We start from the raw sequence: 26,220 nt of genomic DNA on the forward strand, positions 1-26,220 counted from the left end.
GCATTACCTCTATACTTTGATGAAGTTGTATGATAATTTGTTGATAATCGCCAAAACTTATTTCTTCAGCCAATTGAAGGTAGAACCGTCCCAGCAAAACAGTCTACTTTTACTCACCCCACTGTACTAATGGTACCATATGTTGGCCCACAATGTCGGTTGATTTCATTGATTCCACATCTGGCACCATTTACTATACCGAGCGAGGTGGAGCAGTGGTTACCATACTAGACTCGCATTCGGGAGGATGACGATTCAAATCCGTGTGCAGCCATCCTGATTTAGGTTTTTCATGATTTGTCTGAATCACTTCAGCTAAATGCCAGGATGGTTCCTGTGAAAGGGCATGGCCAACTTCCATTCCTAATCTGATGGGACCGATGACCTCGCTGTTTGGCCCTCCCCCGAGTCAACTAACCAACCAGTTACTACAGATCAGAATGGTTGGGGTGTTGTTCATCCCGGAATAAGTCACAGTGACGTGCAGGATAGTAGGCTGGGCAGCAGCTACGTAGAACCAGTTCCTCACCATTGTGGAATTATAAAAGCGATGGAAACAGCGATGTAATTTATTCAGCAGAAATCACACAGCCAATACAGACAGTGCCCCAATGGCGTGAAGTGACCCTGAGTGGCAGTGTTGACTGCAGCAAATAAGGTGCTGTGTAGCTTTGGTCAGCAAGTCACCACAGCTTGGTGGCCTTGGGTGGTAGCTGTGTCCTGGTGATGCTATGTTAGATGCTGATGCTGCACAACCGGCCCATCACTGGTCATATTACTGGCAGTGTGAAGTGCTGCCAGACATAGTCTGTGGTGCCAGGCAGCAGCCTAGGCACCCTAAACCTGAGACCACAGTGAAAGATGCAGCACCAGCAGTCTGTGAACACGAGTTTGCGGCAACAGAGTTTGCGCGCAGAGGGCAGGTGGAGGCTCAGCAGTAAGTCAAGTGTGGATGGCACCTGAGCACGGACTGCAAACAGAGGACCCCTGAGCGGCGCCCTGGAACCACTTGATGTCAGCCAGCAGTAGGCCCCAGCTGGAAGGCATCAATTCAGTTCTTGGCAGCATCAGGACTAGATGCGAACACAGACCAGCACATAGTGGAAGCAGTGACTAGTTGAAGTTGAGACGGGACAACCTACATCGAGTCTGCAGCTGGCACAGAGTGCTTTTTGGTGTAGACAGTGGTGTACGACAGATACTGCATTTCTGGGCCATATCAAACCTCTTATGAGCTCAGTAACAAGCATCTTGTGGTGACTGTATTTACATCGTGGTGGAGTAGAGGCTTTCATCATGTCAACTCAGCACCTTTCTGGCTATGGTAGCAGAATGTGGTAGGCAGCCTGCCACCTCCCCTGGGCTCAGGTTGCAGAGCCAACTTAGGAAGGTGATGGCAAAACAATAGTAAATATGGGTAAGTTAACCAGCTCACTGATTCAAATATAAATAACAAGTAAACCAAGGACTCCAGCAACAATCAAATATCACCACAGGAAAACTGGTGAAATTGTAGTCTTGGTTAACATATGATATGTGTAGTAGCAATTAGTTGAATGTAAATTTATGATTTTACAATAACAAATTGCATCTGTAAAATGGTGGTGGCCATACTGGCTGAGAACAGTTCACTTTGAGAGATCATCAGGTACAAGTGTATGGCTTGATACAATCAGGTGTCAGGTCATGGTTAAAGTGATTAAAATTTTGAAATGAAAGATTTGTGAACTAGTAAAAAAAAAAAGAAGTGCAAGAGTTTCAACAAGTTTCAACAGCTAGCTTCATGAACTCAAACTTTAAACACATCACATTTGGGCTGATGAATTTTTTCAACAATTAGTTTTGTGAACTCTAAACTACATCATGTATGGACTTATGTATTCTTCACATAACTATGATCTTTAGCTCTGGACAGTATTATGGTGTGCCAGACTTACCATTTTCATAATCTAGCCAATGACTCTGCTTGTCATTGTTTCTCCCGTGATATTAAACAATGGTTTAATCAACATTTTTATTTCTAAGTGATAACCAGGTGGTGCTCACAACATTATTTACACTGCTGACTTCCAACACCACCACCACTACCACTGTGCAAACATACCCTCTGACTTTTGCACATGTATAGATACAACATACATAGATCTGTTTATGTTCATCACCAAGTGCTGATTTGTTACCAAATAGTGGCAGTCGACATGCCAGTTTTGTATTTGTGCATAGCTGATATTTAAAAACCATTAGCTGAAGTCTGAAACCAACTCTTAATTTTCGTAGCCGTGAATCTGTTCTTTCATATCTGCTGGTCAGAATGGTTTACCACATTGTCTACCCAACTTCATGTACAAACTAGACACGAATAAAATGAATGTAAGGTCTGATGTAGATGTCCAATTAATTTACTTCGAAAGGAACAAAATGGCTGTTTTTAACTTAATCAGTTTAGAGAAAGATGTTAGGAAATGCTATGTTATTGTTAAGAGGAAAAATTTGCCTGTGTACAACACGTACCATTGTAATTGGAGATACAGACATGAGCAGCAACAACATAGTAATATGCAGTTGTGGTAAGAGTTATAACTCACTGAACTCTGGATTCAACTTTTAGAACAACTTGATCAAGAACCTTAAGTGGAACAAGCATTCTTGCCGAACTGAGTTGTCAATAGAAGCAGCTAATGATGATAACATGATTTTTTTTTTTAATATCTGGAGATTTAAATGCATTAGCAGAATGAAGTAACCATCTTGACTTCCTCTTATATGCTACACTAAAAAATAATGATAATGAGAAGTTGTGTTGAACTCGTATAGGTTAGACTTTTTTTACTTTAATTATAATTAAATTATTCATAAATAAATATTTTAGTCAACACAGCAAAAATAGCTTCTGCCACTATTTACCCTCTGGTGTGCATGTCACACTTTACCTGTAAAAAGACTTATTTTCAGTCATAAGTTATCTGATATGAAAATATTACGTCCAAAGTTGTTGGGTGTATTTCAGCGATTACTGAATTTGCAAAAATGTGTTAATCCATGTGTCTTTAATGAGTCACTTATTAGTCAAGATGATAAGGTTAAATGCCTTACTCTGTATACATTATCATTACCTCATGACCAAAATGCTTTCACCCCTGTGTCTATTTACCTATGTTATGAACAGCTGGCTTTGATTACAGTTAAGGTGCACAAAGATTTAGCATATGAATCTTGTAAGCTCCAGAGGAGTATTCTGTTGTTGATTAGGTACTGTAATGGTTTGGAATCCATCAGATTATTCCTCAGGATTGGTCTATTGGAAATATGTACTCTTTCCTGTCCAAGACTGTTCCTGTACCTTGAAAAATTTTCTCCTCAGTTTTGTCTTGAGCACCAATGACATGTCTCTTGCCATATTTGCATGCTAACCTCACTGCTCTCAGTAGCAATGAGTGAACACAAGTAAATGTTATATGCTAGGAACATATAATACAGTGTCCCATTGTAACATTCTTTTTACCTACTTTCGTCAGATGAGCCAGATGGCTAAATCTTCCTAAGTCATTGATCATAACCCTTCCCTGTCTGGTTGGCTCTTCATTTCCCTTTTATTTATTTGTTTGCTTCTGTACTCTGCAAGTGAGATGTGCTTTACTATAACACCATGTTGTATTCTTTGGAGTTTGAACTTCATCCATAGTGCTTCCCTGTTTCCACTGTTCAGCTAGACTTTTCTGTCTTTGCATTACACTGTAACTGTCTTCCACACCTTTCCTGTCCCCTTTTCTTGCTTTAATTTCTGTGGACAGAGTCTGAAAGCTCAAGCATGTACACTATCTTTTGTCTCTGTTTGCACTGATATCACATATTACACGGTGGCGCACGAAAAACTGACCCGAGTACAGACTGCTCACCAGTCACACACAAATTGTTGCCCACCACGAGTAGATATAACAACAAATAGATAAACATGTAATAATAAGATACTAAAGAAGTCCCAACAACATAAAATGTAGTCGCAACAGCTTCGAAACAATAGACAACATATAGTGGGTGACAATATTCAGTCTAGTACTCGGGCTGGTTTTTCATGCATCACCCTTTATTTATGAAGTGCAACTACTGTGTCAATCATTTCATTCCTCTTAATGTGTACTGGCTAAATATTTCACAGGCAGAATTTAGTTCTTACTAGATATATTTTTTTTTACAGAAAACAGCTATGTAAAAAAAAGTCTAGATAAATAAGGAACAGTATTTATAGTGAATACAACTGTTTATGAAAACCTCCAGCAATGTGTGTAATGCTTATTTATTATATTTTTCTTAGTTTGTACTTTTTCCATGTACTCTTCAAACAGATGGAATTGTATTTTAAAGACCTTTATTTGCTTTCCTGGACTACTAAGTACTTATTAATTTTGTTTGGTATGAGTAATCTTATTTTTGTTGTTGCTTAGGAAATCTGCTGGCCAAAGATGTCTGTTGAACCCTCCGTAAAAAGGATTCGTGGAGAAGGAAGCTCTGTGATAGAAGCCATTCAGACTTGTTGCAAGTACATAGCAGATTTGAAGCAAGTGTTTAATCAGAGGTTTTCTGTTCTTGAAAACAAAGTAGGCATAATGGCAACAAATTTTAACACCCTTCTACAAAGGATGGATGCATTGGAAAATTTGGTAAAAAGATCACTAAAATGTGATAGTCACAAACATACATGTTGTGAGGATGTGTTGGGAAAGATTGAGCGAATGGAGGAAGCTTTGAAATCTGTTTCCATTATGAACCAGTCAGCAATATCAAAAGATGCAACAGACTCAGGATCAGAGAGGTTAGTGAAATTGCTATTACTGAACCAAAAGTATTTCCTTATAAACGTGTAATGCTGTATGTACAAATTACTATCCCCAAGTGAGGTGAGCTTTCAGTTCTAGTCTTCAGTAGTTAACTTGGAGGTATCGAGATATTAAACTGAAAATGACACTATTTTTCTGAACAACCTTGACCTTCTAACTGTTCAATGGAAGTTAAACTTTCAGTGTATGCAAGCTAAACTCACATATTGCATGAGCACTTCTTAAACCACGCCATACCTTGCTTTAGTTGGAAAGATCAAAGTTCACAACTTCTGTCGTTGCAGGGTTGCAACCATTTCATTTATAAGCAAGAGATTGTTGTGCTTTTGAAATGAGCCACCATTGCAGCCACACAAACATGGATCAGTTGTCAACTCTGGGTTATACATGACTGCATAGCTCAGACAGGGTAGTTCCCCTCTACCACTTAATCATCACAGAGCTTGTAGCAACTTTCTCTGCATCTTACAACACTGGTATATATCAAACAATGGAAAATCCAGGATGGAATGTAACAATACCAGAGAAGGAAAGTTGCTACTCACCATATAGCGGAGATGCTGAGTCGCAATAGGCACAATAAAAAGATTCACACAATTAAAGCTTTTGGCCATTAAGGCCTTTGTCAGCAGTAGACACACACACACACACACACACACACACACACACACACACACATAAACACAACTTGCACACACATCTGCAGTCTCAGAGAGCTGAGACCACACTGCAAACAGCAGCACCAGTGCATGATGGGAGTGGCAACTGGGTGGGGGTAAGGATGAGGCTGGGGCGGGGAGGGGAACGGATAGTATGGTGGGAGTGGCGGACAGTGAAGTGTTGCAGTTTCGACTGAGGGCAGGAGAGAAGGTGCAGAGGGGGCGGGGGTAAGTAGCGGAAAGGAGAGAAAATAAAAGACTGGGTGTGGCGGTGAAATGACGGCTGTGTAACGCTGGAATGGGAACATGGAGGAAGATGGATGGGTGAGGTCAGTGACTAATGAAGGTTGAGGCCAGGACGGTTACGGGAACGTAGAATGTATTGCAGGGAAATTTCCCACCTGCGCAATTCAGAAAAGCTGGTGTTGGTGGGAAGGATCCATATGGTACAGACTGTGAAGCGGTCATTAAGATGAGCGATATCATGTTTGGCAGCGTGTTCAGCAACAGGGTGGTCCACTTGTTTCTTGGCCACAGTTTGTTTGTGGCCGTTCATGTGGACAGACAGCTTGTTGGTTGTCATGCCTACATAGAATGCAGCACAGAGGTTGCAGCTTAGCTTGTAAATCACATGACTGCAACATCTGGCCCCTGTTCTGTGATATGCACATAACTAATTGAGAAATAGTTAATAATGTTTTACCTGATTGGTATAAAAAATTAATAGGTGTTCTTACTTGTTGCGGTAAGAATACTTAGTTTTTTAAATAGTTCTTTTTAATGAACGGTTTACTGCTTCTAGTTATTGCTCTTACAGCCCTTTCCTATAGTTCAAAAATTGTGTCCCTGTTTTGTGCCTTTGATCCCCAGGAAAGAATCCCATAGCTTAGAATTGGATGTGTGTAGGAATAGGATATCACCACAAGGTAATGGCTATTACAGACTGACGATAGACCCTCAAGAACATGTTATGCTGATCACATTATTTGGTCAGTATCTTTCATTCCATGCCAATTGACAATCAATATTCATCCCCCAAAACTTTGCATTTAATTACATAAGCTACAGGTTTATCATTTCTCTGTAGTGCAACAGAATTGTTTTCTCTCTAAGCTGAAGTGTGTATAGTTCATTTTATTAATGTTAATTCATTACCTACAGAAGTAGTAAAATCCTTGAAGATTTCATGTGATTTTGCTGATAGTTCTCATGTTTTATCACTGACTATGATGTTGCTGTCACCAGTAAAGAGAACTTTTTCTTCATGTCTTACACTGTCTGAAAAATTGTTGATCTATATTAAGAACAGAACTGCACCCATTACACAGCCCAGTGGAGCACCTAAGCTTATATGTTTCCTGTCTAACAGTTGTTTTACGAAAAATTATCATCAGTGGACATGTGAACTATCTCCAGCTTGTGCGTCTTGTTTCGAATGTAAGGCTGAAACTCTTAAGTGATATTTCCCTTAAATATAATACTTACAGCTTGTTCAGTAGTATTTTGTGCTTTACAGTGTCCAAAGCATTGGACAACACTAAGAATTTGCCTGTAAGCAAGTCATCCTTGTCAACAGCTTCAAGTACAAATTTTGTGACTGTGTAAAGGCTGATTGTCCTGTGTCCACTTTGGAAACCAAACTGTCCTTCATTACAAAGGTTATTTTATTTGCATAATTTGTTAGTCTATCTTTCATTATTGATTAAATTATTTTTGAGAATGCAAACAGTTGTGGAACTGACCTGTAGTTTTCAATACTTTTCTCATTATTTTTCTTTAATAAAGGCATAACTCTTGCATGCTTCAGGTACTCTGAAAATGTTATGGAATGACGGACTTGGTTTATTATGGTTGTTAATGGGGCGTGTGTGCTATCTGTGCACACATTCAGAACAGGGAATGGAACCTCTTCTGTGACTTTTGACTTCTTGTGTTTTAATTTATTTACTGTCTTCCTGGTCACTGTTATCATGTCACTGAGCTAACCTTAGCCAAACAGACTAACACTTACCTCATCTTGCAAGCATTTTCAGGACATCAGCAGAGGTGGGTTATCTAACAGAAGCTAAGTGCACAAGGTTAAAACTGTAGTTTTGAGATGATTAGAACTCAGCTGGAAATGTAGGAGATTCTGAAGGTGCTGTAAGGTGTGATATAACAAATTTTAATACACAGAGTAGGTTCACTTAGTTGACCAGTGACCAAGTGGAGACCTAAAAAGAAAAGTGAAGACAACCACATGTGAAAGACATTCAGTCGGTCCACGACCGAGACTAAGTCACAATAAGAACCAACTGCTATCTACATTCAGTGTAGTACATAGGCAAGACTTAGATGGTCATCACAGCTATGGATTTACTTAATGCAGACTTACAGCCTGTCACTGGCTGTTACCTTGTAACTAGCTCTTGGTTAATAACTCTATACTATTTCTTCCACACCATCAGTTCAGGGGTTATACACTATGCCACATGATGTTAGATGTGGCCTTTGCCGTACCAGGTGTCATATTTCATCAAACATCTCATAGCATCCAGAACATTCTTCAGAAAGTCACTGGCTTACTTCACTTACCACTTCACTTTCAGAGTATGCCATCCCAGAGTCGTGCTTCTGCCAATTACAGTTTGACTGTGAGTGTGTTCTAGAATACTCAGTGAATGCCCATTTGTGGCACCTTGAGGGTATTATTATCTCTATGTGTAGAGGAGACACACTTCGCCAGTGGCCGTAGCTGTGCCTGTGCTGGCTCTAACTAATGCTTGCCATATTAGAGATGTGAATTTGTTGCGTGTACAATGTGTAATTCATTTTGCATCTTCTGTACAATAATGGAGAAATGTTAATTTACAAAATTTGCCAATTCCTGCAGATTTTGTATTACTTTATTCCCACCTTTGATTGGTGTGGTGTTGAATTTTGGTCTGCCTTTTCTTGTTTTATGATTTGTGACATCCCATACTACTTTGCTTTTGTTTTCTACAATTATATATTTTTTTGTCTTTGAATGATATTTTTGCAGCAAGCAGTAACCTGCTGTATATCTTTTTGTAAGAACTGAGAAATTTAAGAGGACTTTCTAATACCTATAGTTATTTATCAGTTTTGAATATCTGTTGCTATTGAAGTGACGTCTTTTGAAAATCCAGTATTGCAGTTCCTTTGTTGTTAAAAAATGGAAATGTCTCCTCAATAATTAATTTAAGCAGTGTGCAGAATATGAAGAACTTAGCATTTACATTGTTTTCCATGTACACTTCATCCCAGATTTGGTTTGCCCATACCCTAGGAAAATTACATATTTTACATTCCTAGAAGATTCTTTGGGAGGTTGCAGTTTTGTGTTTTTTTATCAAGCCTGTCTTAAGCTTTATTATCTGAGAATAACAAGTAATTATTCATGTCTATGTTCCCATATTTGTAGTTTATTTCCATATATTATCAATATACAGTATTTGTATCAGATATGTTTGTTATACCATGTGAGAATATCCACCTTACTAATAGCCTCCAGCCTTTCCAGTTTGTTCCCCGTATGTAATTGGTTCTTGTTTTTGGTAAATGTCCTTGTAGAATGGAAATGCTTCAGCAACAGGTATAATTATGTTTCATATTAAATATGGACAAATGTGAACAGAAATTTATCCAGATGAGAAAATTTTATTGTGGAAATGAGTTTTAATATGCAGTAGTAGTTCACTGTTGAATTTTGATATATTTATGCTTTATATAAGGTTATTAGCATTGTAGGTATTAAAAGAAGTAAAGGCCAAAGAACTCGTCCTAAAATTATGTGTTGCATAGAGATTCCATGAAGGACTGAAATAACAATTCTTGGATAGTGTATATGATCATACACATCATGTCACTGTAGCAGATTATGATAAAGTTAAATTTTAGAAACTTTTCATAAATGCATTACATTCGAATTAGGTAGGATTTAATTTTATATTTTTGTAAATAAATTGTATTCTGTTGTATCATTTAAAATGTGTTGACAGAGCCTTCATATCTTATGACTAACGTACTGGTTCATGTGTGTTCCATGGCTCAGAGTTTCTGTCACAGCTTTAGGTTTATCACTCACTACTATTTTCAGGAGCCGCCCTTTCACTGCTGTATCTTTCTTCATTTTCCAAATACAGTATCATGCTTTTGCTGCACCATTTATTGTGCCAAGTATCACTCACCCATCTTGGCAACACCCTCTACACATAACAATTTTCCTGCATACCTGTATGTAATTTGGAAGATTGTGAAGAAAATACCGTCTGATGGCTTCATAGAAACCTTCACAATTGTTGTATTACCTTGATATGACTCATTTGTCATACATCACGTGGGAAAATATGGCCGCAAAATTTCTAGATTTTTTTAAACGTTGTGCACCCCAGGATTACCTTCAGTGAGAATTTCCATGGGTCAGTGTTGAATGATTTGCTCATATTCAGTGAAGTGAGTGGAAACATGGGAGACACATTTTATAAGAAGCCAATATGGGCAAATGTCTTCAGATGGTGGACACATTGCTATCTGGTACAGAAAATAACTGTTTCAAACATGATGGCAGCAAGAGCCTCTATGGTTTACACTGGAGACAGCTTAGAGAAAGAACTGTACCAAGTTAATAAGACACTGATGGCTTATGGATACATTGTTAAATTTGAGAGCAGAGCTTTGTAGCAAAGAGGAGCAAGAGGGAAAATAAATGACTGACATTGACAGTTTCTCTGTAAGAACAAATTTTTTTCTGTCAGTCAGTAAATGTGAAATATCTTCAATCACCAGCAGCCACTTGCAGACTTATGTGAGGTGCAGTACTGTCAAACATTGTTCTTAAACACAGTCTTCTGCTTACAACTCTGTGGCAGCAACCTCCAGTCAGTGTTACTTGTCACGCTGTAAGCATAAGCAGGCTTCCGTATTTGATCCTGTGTTAGTTTTAGTGCAAATTCCAGTAAATACTATTCATAAATAGACTAGGATCATTTCGCCTCAGTGCGCAGCCATTGTGTCCCATCTGAAAGAGCTGCAGAAGTGAGGCTGAAAAATTGGATAAAAGAATTTCACCAATGATGGTGTGATCTGTTGTTTTAATAACTATTATCCACATTATTATGAGAACGAAAGTTGCTGCTCACCATATAGCGGAAATGCTGAGTCGCAGATAGGCACAACAAAAAGATTTTCACATTTAAAGCTTTCGGCCAATGACCTTTGTCAACAATAGACACACATAGACGCTCAAGCAAACACAACTCGCACACATGACTGCAGTCTCAGACAACTGAAACCACACTGTGAGCTGCAGCACCAGTGCATGGTGGGAGTGGTGATTAGGTGGGGGAAAGAGGAGGCCGGGGTAGGGAGGGGGAGGGATAGTATGGTGGGGATGGTGGGCAGTGAAGTGCTACTTCCCCCCCGCCCTCCTCCCCACCTCTCCCCTCCCCACCGCCCAACCTGCAGCACTTACTGTCTGCCATCCCCACCATAATATCCCTCCCTCTCCTCGCCCCAGCCTCCTCCTTTCCCCACCCAGTCGCCACTCCCGTCATGCACTGGTGCTGCAGCTCACAGTGTGGTTTTAGTTGCTTGAGACTGCAGTCGCGTGTATGAGTTGTGTTTGCATGTGTGTGTGTGTGTGTGTGTGTGTGTGTGTGTGTGTGTGAGCACGATGTGTGTGCGCGCGCTATGTGTGTATTATTGACAAAGGCCATTGGCCGAAAGCTTTAAGTGTGAAAATCTTTTTGTTGTGCCTATCTGTGACTCAGAATCTCCGCTATATGGTGAATAGCAACCATCCTTCTCCTAATATTGTTATGTTCCATCCTCAATTTTCTGTTATCAACATTGGTACTTCAAGATCACACAACTTTAAAGTGTATAAATCTTTTACTACGTATCGGGCAAAATTGGTGTACCATGTGTTAGTACAGGTAAGGTTGTTTCTGATCTGTTGTTGCAGAACATGAGACTAACATTGGCTTCTTAATATTAAATGTTTTTGATGGTTTCTCATTCTTGCTGTGATTTTGGACTGCTCTCATTTGGACCTATTGAACTCAGATTTCAGTCTTTTGTATTGTAAATATTCAAACTTTGATTACATGAATTAATTTATCCTTCTGCAGAAGCCCCCTTTGACCTTGTAAAGCAGAGTGTTTCCTTATTCGGTTATTTCTTTCTTTTAAGCTATGTTTCTTTTTTTCTGTCTGACCTTTTTTTCAACAGGTTATAACACACACACACACACACACACACAAACACATGTGAAAAAAGGGAGGTCCAGATGGTGGCTCATCTTTGTTCCATTCAGTGTTTACGAAGTATGAAGGTGAAGGTGTATGTGACCAGAGACAGTGCTACAGGCTACTCTAATGTCGTGCCATAACACGTACATGTCATATTAATCCATATAGATCCAACAGATGATGGAAGTTTAAACCTCTGAAATGCATTGTGGAAATAAATAAACTGTGATTAGTAACAGTAAATTTGTTGTTTCTTCAATGTCAATAGTCTTGGTAATGCCTAACCTAAAATGTTCGCATTTAAAGTTGCCTAAAAACATGTTGTAGTCGTGTAAAAAATGCTTGGTCCACTGAAATTAATGTACCTTTATATTACTAATATTCTTCCTACGTTTACCAAATCTATTGAAATATGTGTCTGCCTTGTTGAAAAATCTCTACAGTACAATTCAGTACCGCAATAAATCCTTTCAGTGGAATATTCTAGTTGCTTCTCAACCTTTTCTAACGTAACATTTATTTTATTCACTGTTTTGCTTTTGTTTTCACAAAAAAAGTCTTGCATCTGTTCCAGTAAACATACACTAAAAAGTGTTAATAGTTTATTAATTGTACTACAAGGTAATATAAACATCTTTTTTGTAATTTCAGTTGGTCATCTCCTGTAGTGTTAGTACGGAATAATAAACCAGCTCAAGTCAGTGCCTCTGTTGGACTGGACTCAACAGTTCAGGTTATTACACTAAACAGTGAAAATGATTATCCTGATGGCTCTTGGCTAGGGGATGAAACTAATCCTGAGTCAAGAGTTCGATGTGGCATAACTCCAGCGTAAGTATTGCCTTTTTTTTTTTTTTTACTCCATTCTTTATATAGCCGTAACAACTTACAGCCTGTCTGTCTGTGTGTGTGTGTGTGTGTGTGTGTGTGTGTGTGTATGTGTGTGTGTGTGTGTGTGTGTGTGTGTGTGGGTTTATCTGTTCATCACTTTGTATATGTTTCTGCTAGGAACTTTATAAAACAGACATACACATCTTGGAAATATCGTCAGTTTCTATTATTGTATATTGTCCAGAAACTGACTTTTTTTGTTATTATTTTTTTCCTGTGTCAGTTGTGCATATGGTATGAGACATCGATGTTTCTCAGCTTGAATACCTGTTTCCTGTAAGCTGTTTCCAGAAACGTTTGCATCAGTTTACTCAGAATTTCTATTCCACAAATGCACATGAGCGTACATCCATGTGTGCCCCCCCCTCTCCCCCTCCCTCCCTTCCTCTCTCCCTCCCTCCCTCCCTCCCTCCTTCTCCTTCCCCCATCCATAGTTGCTGAAAGCAGGAAGGGCAAAGGGAAGCCTCCCTCCTTCTCCTTCCCCCTTCCGTAACTGCTGAAAGCAGGAAGAGCAGAGGGAAGATGTCATTTGAAAATAAGTAGCAGGCACAATTTACATAGCCACCAAGTATATATATTATGAGAGTTGGTTTACACTGATGGTATTGTACACCATTAAAGTTCTATGTACTGACTTTGCAGAAAATCCTAAGAAATTTTGGTCTTATGTCAAAGCGGTAGGTGGATAAAAACAAAATGTCCAGACACTCTGTGACCAAAATGGTGCTGAAACAGAGGATGACAGACTAAAGACCGAAATACTAAATGTCTTTTTCCAAAGCTGTTTCACAGAGGAAGACTACACTGTAGCTCCCTCTCTAGATTGTCGCACAGATGACAAAATGGTAGATATCGAAATAGATGACAGAGGGATAGAGAAACAATTAAAATTGCTCAAAAAAGGAAAGGCCGCTGGACCTGATGGGACACCAGTTCGATTTTACACAGAGTACGCGAAGGAACTTGGCCCCCTTCTTGCAGCGGTGTACTGTAGGTCTCTAGAAGAGCGTAGCGTCCCAAAGGATTGGAAAAGGGCACAGGTCATCCCCGTTTTCAAGAAGGGATGTCGAACAGATGTGCAGAGCTATAGACCTATATCTCTAACGTCGATCACTTGTAGAATTTTGGAATACGTATTATGTTTGAGTATAATGACTTTTCTGGAGACTAGAAATCAACTCTGTAGGAATCAGCATGGGTATTGAAAAAGACAATCGTGTGGAACCCAGCTCAAGCTATTCATCCACAAGACTCAGAGGGCCATAGACATGATTCCCAGGTAGAGGTCATTTTTCTTGACTTCCGCAAGGCGTTCGATACAGTTCCCCACAGTCATTTAATGAACAAAGTAAGAGCATATAGACCATCAGACCAATTGTGTGATTGGAGTGAAGAGTTCCTAGATAACAGAACGCAGCATGTCATTCTCAGTGGAGAGAAGTCTTCCGAAGTAAGAGTGATTTCAGGTGTTCCGCAGGGGAGTGTCGTAGGACCATTGCTATTCACAATATACATAAATGACCTTGTGGATAACATCGGAAGTTCACTGAGGCTTTTTGCGGGTGATGCTGTAGTATATCGAGATGTTGTAACAATGGAAAATTGTACTGAAATGCAGGAGGATCTGCAACGAATTGACGCTTGGTGCAGGGAATGGCAATTGAATCTCAGTGTAGACAAGTGTAATGTGCTGCGAAGACATAGAAAGAAAGAAAGATCCTTTATCACTTAGCTACAATGTAGCAGGTCAGCAACTGGAAGCAGTTGATTCCATAAATTATCTGGGATCAGGCATTAGGAGTGATTTAAAATGGAATGATCATATAAAGTTGATCGTCGGTAAAGCAGATGCCAGACAGAGATTCATTGGAAGAATCCTAAGGAAATGCAATCCGAAAACAAAGGAAGTAGGTTACAGTACACTTGTTCGCCCACTGCTTGAATATTACTCAGCAGTGTGGGGTCCGTACCAGATAGGGTTGATAGAAGAGATAGAGAAGATCCAACGGAGAGCAGCGCGCTTCGTGACAGGATCATATAGTAATCGCGAAACCGTTACGGAGATGATAGATAAACTCCAGTGGAAGACTTTGCAGGAGAGATGCTCAGTAGCTTGGTACGGGCGTTTGTTGAAGTTTTGAGAAAATACCTTCACCAAGGAGTCAAGCAGTATATTGCTCCCTCCTATGTATATCTCACGAAGAGACATGAGGATAAAATCAGAGAGATTAGAGCCCACACAGAGGCATACCGACAATCTTTCTTTCCACGAACAATACGAGACTGGAATAGAAGGGAGAACCGATAGAGGTACTCAAAGTACCCTTCGCCACACACCGTCAGGTGGCTTGCGGGGTGTGGATGTAGATGTAGATGTTGATGTAGATTAAAACTTGGCTTATCCCATGCTGTAAATTTTAACCTGACTTTTTTAAGGGGAATATATGATATATTGAAGAGATACAAAAGAAAAGAACCGCAAAAGCAATCCATTCCATTTTTCCAGCAGCAAAGGTTGAGGTAAGGAACATGCATTAACGTGAGTGGCTAACTCAATGCTATCGAATGAAATATCATGTCTTTCCCCTCTTATCATTACATTTGACTTTTTAAATTCTTGTACACAATGGATACATTATATTGTCACTTTTTTCAAGAAAATCATTCAAAAAACATTGAATATGAGTTTGATAATTTCTAAGGTTACAAGAATAAGCAATTGTTTCAGTGTAGTGCCATTTTATTGACAATATTTATGACTATACAGTGTTGTAACACCTACAGCATTAAAGAAAAGACCATCACTCCCCGTAAGAGTTGGAGAGGTCTTGGCATATACCCATCATTTGTTCGTATTGTTCAGGAATTATATAACTTGGAAGAGATTATTAAGTAATGTTTCCAAAGGACTAAAAGAAGGAGACCGCTATATTGAATCATAAGACTGCTAGGTGGCCTTAACAATGATCACGTCTAACAAGGCCCTTCACTTATTTTTTCCTTGTCAGCTACCACATTTGCAGGTTTCTCACCCAGGTGTTTGTTCACAAATGAACTTCTGTTATCTCAAAATGTCTTCATGCAGCTTTGGACAACACCTGCCTACGAATATAAGTCATATGTGCTTTTCTGGAATCTAACATCTCTCAATGTATGCACTCTTAAATATTGCTCATTATTTCCTTTATTGTTAAAGTTACATTGTTCTGCAGAAAAAAAGTGAGGAATTGTCACATTCACAAATATCAGTAATAGAGTCTATTTGTAAAGATGAAATGAATCTTGCCATTATTGCCCCTGTTGCAATTATTCACATCACAAACCTACATGAGCACTTACCTCACCCCAAATATCAGTAATAGAGTCTATTTGTAAAGATGAAATGAATCTAGCCATTATTGCCCCTGTTGCAATTATTCACATCACAAACCTACATGAGCACTTACCTCACCCCAACTTCAGTTCCTCAAATCATTACAGATCATATTTGTGTAGCTTCCATTTTACATTTCTAGGATATGTTGTATGTAAGAGTTGTATTCAGAATGAATTTTTCATTTTGCGGTGGTGGGGGGAAGGCACATTTATATGAAACTTCCTGGCTGATTAAAATTGTGTGCCAGACTGGAACTCAAACCCAGGACATTTGCCTTGTGCAGGTTAGTGCTCTACCAACTGAGCTACCTGTTATAACCTTTAATCACCAATAATTGCGTGGATATTCCAACACACTCACTTAGAAACAATAGCTGGTTACATGATAACAACTCAGTATCTCTTATTCGACTGCTGTGCCGTGACATGTGGCCGGTGCCGTTCGTAGCTAGGTGGCGCTTCCGTGCTCAGCCGAGTTGCGGAGCGCCTCTATCGCCATTTGCGCGTACTGTTGTGGCGGCACTGATAAATGTCGTTGCACTGTCACAACACTTTTCCCCCCTTGAAAAAAAAACACTCACTTCCTTGGAGACATGGACAGTGCGGAGACATCCATGGCCTCTTGCGAGGCCCCGATAAGATCCCGCGGAGAGACACGAGAGTATGGTCGAAAATGTCCAGGACGGAAGCTCGTGCATGGAACATGCCTCCTGGACAAGATGATGGGTGAAAACTCCGCAGCAGCATCCATAGGTGTCGTGAACCTGGGGGTGTGCTCCAGCGAGATGGGTCCCAGAGAAAGCGGCATCGCGACTGGGGCCGGTTCCAGCGTACTCAGAAGTGGTAGCGACGTCGGCTGCATCAGCACGTACGGTAGAGCGGCAGCAGCGACAGGACTGTCTTCTCGGGCTGGTGGAGGCGAAGGAAGGGGCGGTGGCACCGGCGTGGCCACCACTCGTGGGCGCATCTGGTCGTAATGGCGAACAACCATGCCGTCGTCCGTACGTATTTCACAAAGCCGGCGGCCGCGAAGAGCCTTGACCACCCCTGGAATCCATTTAGGGCGAGATCCATACCCTCGTGCCCACACGTCGGCGCCCACCGAGTATTTTCCCGCACTAGGGGACACAGCATCAGGCCTGACAGGGTGAAGCAGGTGCAGTAGAGTACGCGGTTGGCGGCCATGCAAGAGTTCAGCAGGGCTGCGATCACCCAGAGGCGTGAAGCGATAAGAACTCAGAAATTGCAGCAGAGCGTCATCTGTGGAAAAATCACTAAGGAATTTTTTCATCTGGCTTTTGAAAGTGCGGACAAGGCACTCGACCTCCCCATTCGATTGCGCATGGAAGGGCGGTGCTGTAACATTATGAATCCCTTGTCCAGTACAAAAATCACGGGAGGCCTGCGAAGAGAACTGAGGGCCATTGTCCGTGACGATCCTGGATGGAAAACCTTCTAGCGCAAAGAGTTTGGACAAAGCCAGCGTCGTCGCCGCAGTGGTGGGCGACGGACATCGAACAACAAACGGAAACTTCGAGAAGGCGTCAATTAACAGTAGCCAATAAGTACCGAAGAAGGGGCCGGCAAAGTCAGCATGCACCCGTTCCCATGGCTGCGTCAGATCAGGCCACGGAGAGGGCATTGTACGAGGTGCAGCCAGTTGTTGAGCACACTGACCACACACATGTTGAGCACACTGACCACACGCAGCAACCATGTGGGCGATGTCCGAATCAATACTGGGCCAATAAACGTGCCTGCGGGCCAGGGACTTAGTCCGAGAAATACCCCAAAGGCCTTCATGCAACAGTTTGAGAACATCTTTGCGAAGAGAGGCTGGCACCACGACCCGTGGAGATGCGCCATCCGTGGCCAGAAGAACAACACCATCACGAACAGACAGACAAAGGCACAAGGCATGGTAGTTGCGAAGGGGATCCGATGCCCTGCCCTTGTTCCTGTCCGGCCAAGCCCGTTGAACAAAACCGATCACCTGACGCAGGACCGGGTCCTGCACAGTAGCCGACGCGACCAGTGAACCTGTAAGTGGAAAACCCTCGACCGCACGATGTTCTTCCTCATCAATGTGGAAACAGAGTAGTTCATCACGATCGAAAACCGGGTCGGGGCCCATCGGCAATTGCGACAATGCGTCAGCGTTGGCGTGCTGGGCCGTGGGGCGATAGTGAATCTCATAGTGAAAACGAGACAAGTGTAAGGCCCAACGTTGCAGGCAGTGAGCTGCCTTATCCAGAAGCGACGCTGATGGGCTGAACAGAGAGACCAGCGGCTTGTGGTCAGTGATCAGATGAAACTTTGAACCATACAAAAAAAACGCTGAACTTTTTTAGAACATAAATGATAGCAAGCGCCTCCTTTTCGATTGGAAAGTAACGCCGTTGCGCATCGTTGAGGGTCTTGGAAGCATAGGCGATGGGTCGTTCCAACCCATCCTCATACCGATGGGCGAGAACAGCCCCTAGGCCATACTGTGACGCGTCAGTTGCCAGAACCAAGTGCTGACCCAGACGGAATATGGCAAGACAAGGCGCCGACTGCAAATGAGCCTTCAGGCAGACAAAAGCCTGCTCACACTCGTCGGACCAACAGAAAGGGACGTTTTTGCGTAACGGCTGATGCAGAGGATGAGCTACCGCCATCGCGGATGGAATGAATTTGTGATAATAAGCAATCTTGCCTAGAAACGCCTGAAGTTCTTTGACCGTAGACGGCTGTGGTAGAGCGTTAATGGCCGCAACGTGCTGACATAGAGGACGTGTACCCTCACGGGACAAGTGGAAACCAAGATACACAATGGAGGGTTGGAAGAACTGTGACTTGTCCAGATTGCACCTCAACCCAGCCGAATGCAAAACCCGAAACAGTGAACGCAAATTGCGAAGGTGCTCCTCAGTGGAGGCCCTCGTGACAACAATGTCATCCAGATAGTTTATGCAGCCGGGAACGGAAGCCGTGAGCTGTTCCAAAAACCGCTGAAAAATGGCCGGTGCACTAGCGACGCCAAATGGTAACTGCTGGTACCGATACAACCCACAAGGAGTGTTGATGACGAGAAATTCCTTGGAAGAAGCATCCAACGGCAACTGATGGTACGCCTCCGATAAGTCAAGTCTGGAAAAGAACTGGCCCCCAGCGAGCTTGGTAAATAACTCCTCGGGATGGGGAAGAGGATAAGTGTCAATGAGGCTCTGAGCGTTGACAGTGGCTTTAAAATCACCACACAATCGCAGACTCCCGTTTGGTTTAGAAACCACCACGATTGGCAATGCCCATTCGCTGGAGGTAACAGGAAGGAGAATCCCTGAAGCTGTTAACCTGTCTATCTCAGCCTTGACAGGTGCACGCAACGCCACCGGAATAGGGCATGCCCAGAAAAACTTAGGGCGAGCTGTAGGTTTAAGAGCAATGTGGGCTCCAAAATCCTTGACACGACCCAGACCAGCAGAGAACACGGACGAAAATTCAGAACACAATCCATCCAGCTGTTGATACGGAATATCCTCAGATATGAGGTGCACATCATCATCAATGGAGAACCCGAACAACTGGAAAGCATTATAACCGAACAGGTTTTCAGTGCCCGCATGATCCAACACATAAAACGTGAGGGGCCTAACAACAGACTTGTAGGCAGTGGAAGCATCAAACTGGCCAATGATAGGAATTTTCTGTTTATTATAAGTTCTCAGATTTCGCGTAACTGGAGAGAAGGGAGGGGAGCCCAACTCCAAATACGTACGAGAATTAATGAGAGTTACTGCAGAGCCAGTGTCCACTTGCATGTGAATGTCTTTATCCAGAACATGAACGGTAACAAACAACTTATTTGTTTGAGAAAGCACACAGTTAACATCCATGTCTGATGCCTCGTCCTCATCGACAGGAACTTTAGGGGACTGACACACAGAAGCAATGTGGCCTTTTTTCCTACATGAATTACACGTGGCCCAACGTTTTGGACACGCGGCCCTATCATGCTGTATGAAACAACGTGGAAAAGAAGGAAGTGTGGAACGAACCTGCTTCTGTGTTTTCGCTGCGAGCGTTGCAGCCCAACGCGACGTTGTTTATGCGAGTGAACCGCCGCCACATCTTCGTTCTCCTGTGAAACAGGCAAATTGTCCGTGTCGAAAGTTGACTGTACAGTGCCTACATCACACCACGCGTCTATTTGCGTGCCAGCAGCGTGAGACACTTCAAAGGATTGAGCGATGCTTAGAACTTCCGACAACGATGGGTTTGGCAGTTGTAGGGCACGTTGCCAAACTTCTTTATCAGGAGCAAGCCGTAGAATAGCATCCCTAACCATTGAATCAGCATAAGACTCATGATGAGTGTCCGTGACAAACTGACATTTCTTACTCAGACCGTGTAGTTCCGCCGCCCAAGCCCGGTAAGATTGATGGGGCTGTTTACGACACCGGTAGAACGCCAGGCGGGCGGCAATGACGTGGGTGTTTTTAGGTAATAGTTAGACAATAAGTCACACATTTCTTGGAAGGACAGAGAGGCAGGTTCCTGCAGAGGGGCTAACTGAGGTAGCAGCTGATAGATCTGTGGGGAAATCCAAGATAGAAATAACGACTTATACGTAGGAGCATCGACAGCCAAGAAGTGTTGCCGCAAACGCTTCTCATAATCCTCCCAGTCTTCAGTGGCCTCGTCATAAGGAGGGAATGGAGGCAGAGAAGAGGAAGACAGACGATGAGTAAGCGACGCCGACAATGCCTGAATAGCAGCCGTCAGCTGTGTTTGTTGTGCCTGAATAGCAGCCGTCAGCTGTGTTTGTTGTTCGATGAGCGCTTGCATAAGCTGTTGCATGTCTGCCCCGTCACAAACACACAAATCCACAACGCAGTGAAAATATCCCATCCTCGTCGCCAAAAAGTGTTATAACCTTTAATCACCAATAATTGCGTGGATATTCCAACACACTCACTTAGAAACAATAGCTGGTTACATGATAACAACTCAGTATCTCTTATTCGACTGCCGTGCTGTGACATGCGTCCGGCGCCGTTCGTACCTAGGTGGCGCTCCTGCGCTCAGCCGAGTTGTGGAGCGCCTCTATCACCGTTTTCACGTACTGTCATGTCGGCACTGTTAAATGTCGTGGCACTGTCACAGCACTACCCAAGCACGACTCATGACCCATCCTCACAGCTTTACTTTTGCCAGAGCCTCTGGCCTTATCTTGTACCTTCCAAACTTCACAAAGGTTTGTTTGCGAAACTTGCAGGACTAGCTGTCCTGGAAGAAAAGATATTGCAGACATGTGGATTCACAACAGTTTGGGGAGTGTGTTTTCGGAATGAATTTTTCATTCTGAAGTGGAGTGTGTGCTGATATGAAACTTCCTGGTAGCAACGTCCTTTCATCCCGGAATGCCAGTCCTGTAAGTTTCATATGACATCTTCTGTAAGTTCAGAAGGTAGGAGATGAGATACTGGCAGAAGTAAAGCTGTGAAGAAGGATCGTCAGTTGTGCTTCGGTAGCTCAATTGGTAGAGCAGCTGCCCAGAAAAGGCAAAGATCTCGAGTCGATTCATGGCCTGGCACACAGTTTTAATCTAAGATCTCAAGGTGTTCTACCACATGTTTGTCCTGATACGTTTTATCCTCAAAGATATGTGCATTTCATTTATACAATTCTTGACTTTTCCCATCAGAGCCTTACATGCATTAAACTGTCTGTATTTACAAGCAGTAGTCTGAGTACTACAAAATAAATATTGAAAGTGAAATGATCGATACTACTTGGAAAAGTTCCTTTGTTTCACAAGAAAGTATCCACGCAAAAAATGCTACAGCTTTTACCCAGGAGTTGGACCTGCATCTGTTTCCTGTCGCCAAGATTTGATTTCAGCAATTGTTATCCACATGTCAACTACCTGTTACCTCTAAATAATACTAATAAGTGTTTGAATTGAGCAAATTAATTGTGAAACTAGCTAGAAACACAGTTACATTAGAGGGCAGACAGGGGCCAAGTCTCTCACTTGATGAATACAAGCTGGAATTAATCACCACCACAAATAGTATAGCTAAAAGCGAAAGAAAGTAACCAAAATTTTTTCTATGTTCTATAGAATAAGATTTATTTCAGAACTGCATAAAATCATCTGTTGCATGAAGCTGATCTTGGGTTGATGGAAGAGATACAGAGTGGACTTTGTGAACAATGAGGAAAAGCTAGTAAGCCAAGGGAAAGGGGACTTCAGAGCAATTCCACCAAAGGAATGTTGCTCTAAATCGCATACTTGTCTCGTTTAGGATGGAGGCATATACTGTATTTCTTCTAATTTTAATGGACTGTATTATTTTAAGAGTGGAAACAGACACCATGAATTCCTAATAATATTAGACATAATTGTATGTGTGTTACAGTAACCTCCTACACATCAATACGTTCTGTCATAGTCCAGAAAAAATGGCTGTTACGTTGTTGGATTATTTATTTCCAAGAGAAGTTCTGGCAGTTTCAAACCTCTCTGGGAAGGGAAAGCATGGAAAAAAACAACTGGATCCACTTATGGTATGTTATATTGTTGTGTCGTTAGTTTTATTATTGTTATTATGGTTATTGTTACACATTTATTTAAGCTACACAGAATAGCCAGTTCTGGAAATACTTGCCTGGTTAGGTCCCAGAAATGATCTGCCTTATGTTTTTACTTGGCAACTTCCATAATCACAGTAATGGTGGTTAGTTTAGGAAACTATATTTTTAATTGTAAATAATCATTTTCTCTTCCATCATAACTTTCAAATATGAAAAGGAAAAAAACCAAAAAAGTGTTGTTATTTAGTAACCTCAAAAATTTACACACCGTTTTTGATCAATATAGGAGTCAGATGACATTAACAAGCTTAAACTTCTCTATGTTTAAGATAACAGAATTGGAAAGGTGACACAGTGATATTGTACATATTCAATGTTTGAGAGAGCAAATTTTTTGTTGCATTTAAAAAAGGTCCATAGGTTGGAGGCTGGTGAGATAAGCAACAAAAGAGACAGGTGGTGAGGAAAGCATGGCCAGAACATGTACGTTTGTCACAGATATAAGACTTCTTTGGGGGAATTTGTGGGAAATGGGTGGAAACTGTGAGGGATACAAGTTTTAAGGCATGAAGTTTGGAGACATATTGACATAAGAGAAAGCTATTCCATTTCGCGGACCCATATATCTGACTACTAAAATGTCCATCACTTTTAAGTTGAAATAATTGGTGGCAAGTATGCCATTTACTTACATAAAGATGAAGAAGAAGTCAATGATATGCCTTCAGATGGATATTATGTGGGAAAACATTCATTAAAGACAGATGAGGATAGCAGCAACAGTGTTTTGGTTGGTAGGAAGAGTTCTTTACACATGACATTATTTCATGTCTGTGAAAGTTATTCATATCCCTGCTTTAATGAAAGTTTAATTTGTTATTTTCTTAAAATACTCTTTTCCAGGTTGTATAAATTGGTGAATCCTTTCAATTTGTGTTGTATAGGCTTAAAGAAGTGCTTCTGTGAGAAGGTTGCTCAAGAATGCTTCATAGACACTTGTAGTCACGTTCAGTGGGCTAAGACAATGTTCACAGATAGCTCATTCGCTTCAAAATAGAAGGAAATCACACGCTGCCACATGTAGGCATTAAAGAGGATGCATAAGTGTTTGGAGGTAGATCTCAAGAAATGTTGGTGCTTCGACTGCATTTGTACCACAGCACACCAGTATGGGATTACTGTTCCATGTCTGTCAAATGTGACTTTTATTCTTGAAATGTGATCTACCTGCAAATCTTCATTTTTCCCTTGTAGGCTCATTGTAGAAACTTTGTCAAATTGCTGTAAAACTGGTGTTGCAGGGAAGTTTCCAATAGTGTTCACCACACAATTTTTAATTCATGTGACTATTCCCACATTTATTATCTCCATAAAGGGTACAACATCCATTCCCTGGCCTTACATAAAAGATTGTTTACAGGTAGTTACTTTCAAAACCTCATCATATATTATGACAGTGGCAGATCATCCACAATGCACTTTCACAGAAGACTTCTCACAGTTGAATATCACAGTTGTTCTTCAATTACACCATCAGATTTCCAAGTGTATGACATGAATGCACTAGTGTTCATGACTCTGACAAAAATACATGATTGGAATGACTGTTATCGACTGGTGATTTAAGAAGTTAAATGTAACGTCTTACCACAGAGATTTTAATCATAGGAATGCGAGTGGTGTATTCTCATGGAGATGTTAATAGTTTACTGACCGGGTGCTGATTTTAGTATGACATTGACTAGCCCCAAGTCTCTGAACTTCCACATAGTATATGTTGCCTCTAAGATTTTCAAGCCCAGGCTGAAGATTGTGGGATTGGGGTTGGCCTTATAAAGACTGGTGTATGAACATTTTAGTATTTTGGAAACTGCATGTTGATTTGACAAACAGCTAGGCTGGATTTTGCTAATTTGAATGGATTTATATGTTACGCCAGAAATTGGTTTGCAAAATATTTAGTGGGTTAACAAAATGTAAGATATCATGGAACCATTTTTTATGCCTGTGTTGAGGCACCATTTATAGATTTTACAGTCATTTATAAAAATTCATAATGGCTTGATTAGTGAAGATATCATTTGGTTCATAAAAGTTATGACAAGAAAAGTATAGTGGTAAATTTGGAATCTAACGAATACAATGGCTAAACTTGCAATGGCAAATCTAGGTGCTCCGGAACTTTAAGATTAATTATCTGGCATGTAATTAGTTGAAGAAATTGAAATACATTAGTCCAAGATCAGAATACTAATCTTTCTAATGAATGGTGTCAACATGCCTGAAATTACATAAGCGCTCTCCCCAAATCTACTCTGTTGCAATAAGAAGTTCAATTATTCATGTCTTTTGGTTAGCAGGATTTCCACAAAAACTACGAACAGTACTGGAATCAGCACTTTGAAAAGAGAAGCCTGAGTAATAATTTAAGTGAAGCAAAGCCTGACCAGTGTTTTGATAAATTCAGTTACAAACTAGATCTGCACTTTGTAGATACTTGAATGAAAAGTGGAAAATGAATAGAAAAAATTAATTATTGATAGGATTGTAATCGTAGCAGTGGTTCCAGTTTGCTATGGCATGTGCTGTCGCCACTTGAAACAGAGAAAAAGCATACCATACTTTTTTTTTTTTACGCTTTCTTTTGTCTTTCTAGAAGTGCCATTGGGGATATTCTTGTCTACCTGCTACTTTGTCTCAATTTTGAACTGATGGGACCTCTTTCGTCACTAGTTAGGTTGTTGAATATTGATTTTGACCTACTGGAATCAGACCTGTCAACCATCTCCAGACGTAACACAAAATTGGAATATAATGTTTCTGTGTTACATGGTGTGGTAGCCATCCATCCTATCTCACTAACCGTTTTGGTGCCCTTTGTCCAGCTAATGCCAGATCAGAACTGGCTTGGTGCCTCTTCAGTTACATGGAGAACAACTCTACCTGGATATAGGCTATTATTACAATGGGGTCATCACTTCCAAAAGCATTTTAAAGCTACTGCCAGCTCCCCAGGGGACCAATCTGTCTGAGTCAATTGTGCCTCATTGTCAGGTGTGAGGATATTTTTCATTTAGTTTGTGAATCATGTAATTGAGTTGGGACTTGGAAACCAGCTTGGTACTTAGCTTTATGCAAATGAAAAACCACCTAAAAATTACACCTGAGGTGGCTGGTGCACCAGCCCCCATAATTAATCCATCAGGTAGATTTGATCTATGTCCTGGAAGGCAGCCTTAACATGCTAAGCTTTATGAGCAAGTAGTGTGGTAGCCATCGGCTGCAAAATGTATTGACATGAAGATACTCATTCAAGATCTTAAAGATGATGCTAGAGTAACTGCAAGAGTGCGCTGAATTTTTGGGGGGGTATAGAGTGCTCTTTTCCAGTCATTCTCTGGTTATGAAACATGTTTTTTGCAGTTGTGGCTCTTTCAATGTGAACTGTTTAAGGTGTTATAATTCTGTTTTATGCAAATTAATTGTGAAAAGTCTTTATAGTCTCTTTTCAAGCTATATTTATTACAGGGGTATATTTATTGATGTAATTTTTCAAATGGAACTATAGCAGTTTCTGGTGGCAGCTGTAAAAGAGATGAATTCAGTGACATACCACTCTTCCAAATC

The 26,220-nt window shown here is 41.1% G+C and overlaps 1 protein-coding gene across 1 annotated transcript in view; it reads left to right on the plus strand.

The window, feature by feature from the left end:
* The window catches only part of LOC124796008 (protein BANP-like), a 186,362-nt gene that overhangs the window by 45,354 nt on the left and 114,788 nt on the right, over window positions 1-26,220 (plus strand). The window contains exons 2-4 of the mRNA XM_047260094.1: window positions 4,443-4,810; window positions 12,397-12,576; window positions 22,419-22,566. Coding sequence (XP_047116050.1) covers window positions 4,461-4,810; window positions 12,397-12,576; window positions 22,419-22,566 — 678 coding nt within the window. The 5' untranslated portion in view covers window positions 4,443-4,460. The remainder of the gene's footprint in view (window positions 1-4,442; window positions 4,811-12,396; window positions 12,577-22,418; window positions 22,567-26,220) is intronic.

Source organism: Schistocerca piceifrons, chromosome 1, assembly GCF_021461385.2.
Source record: "Schistocerca piceifrons isolate TAMUIC-IGC-003096 chromosome 1, iqSchPice1.1, whole genome shotgun sequence".
NCBI classification, from domain to species: Eukaryota; Metazoa; Arthropoda; class Insecta; order Orthoptera; family Acrididae; genus Schistocerca; species Schistocerca piceifrons.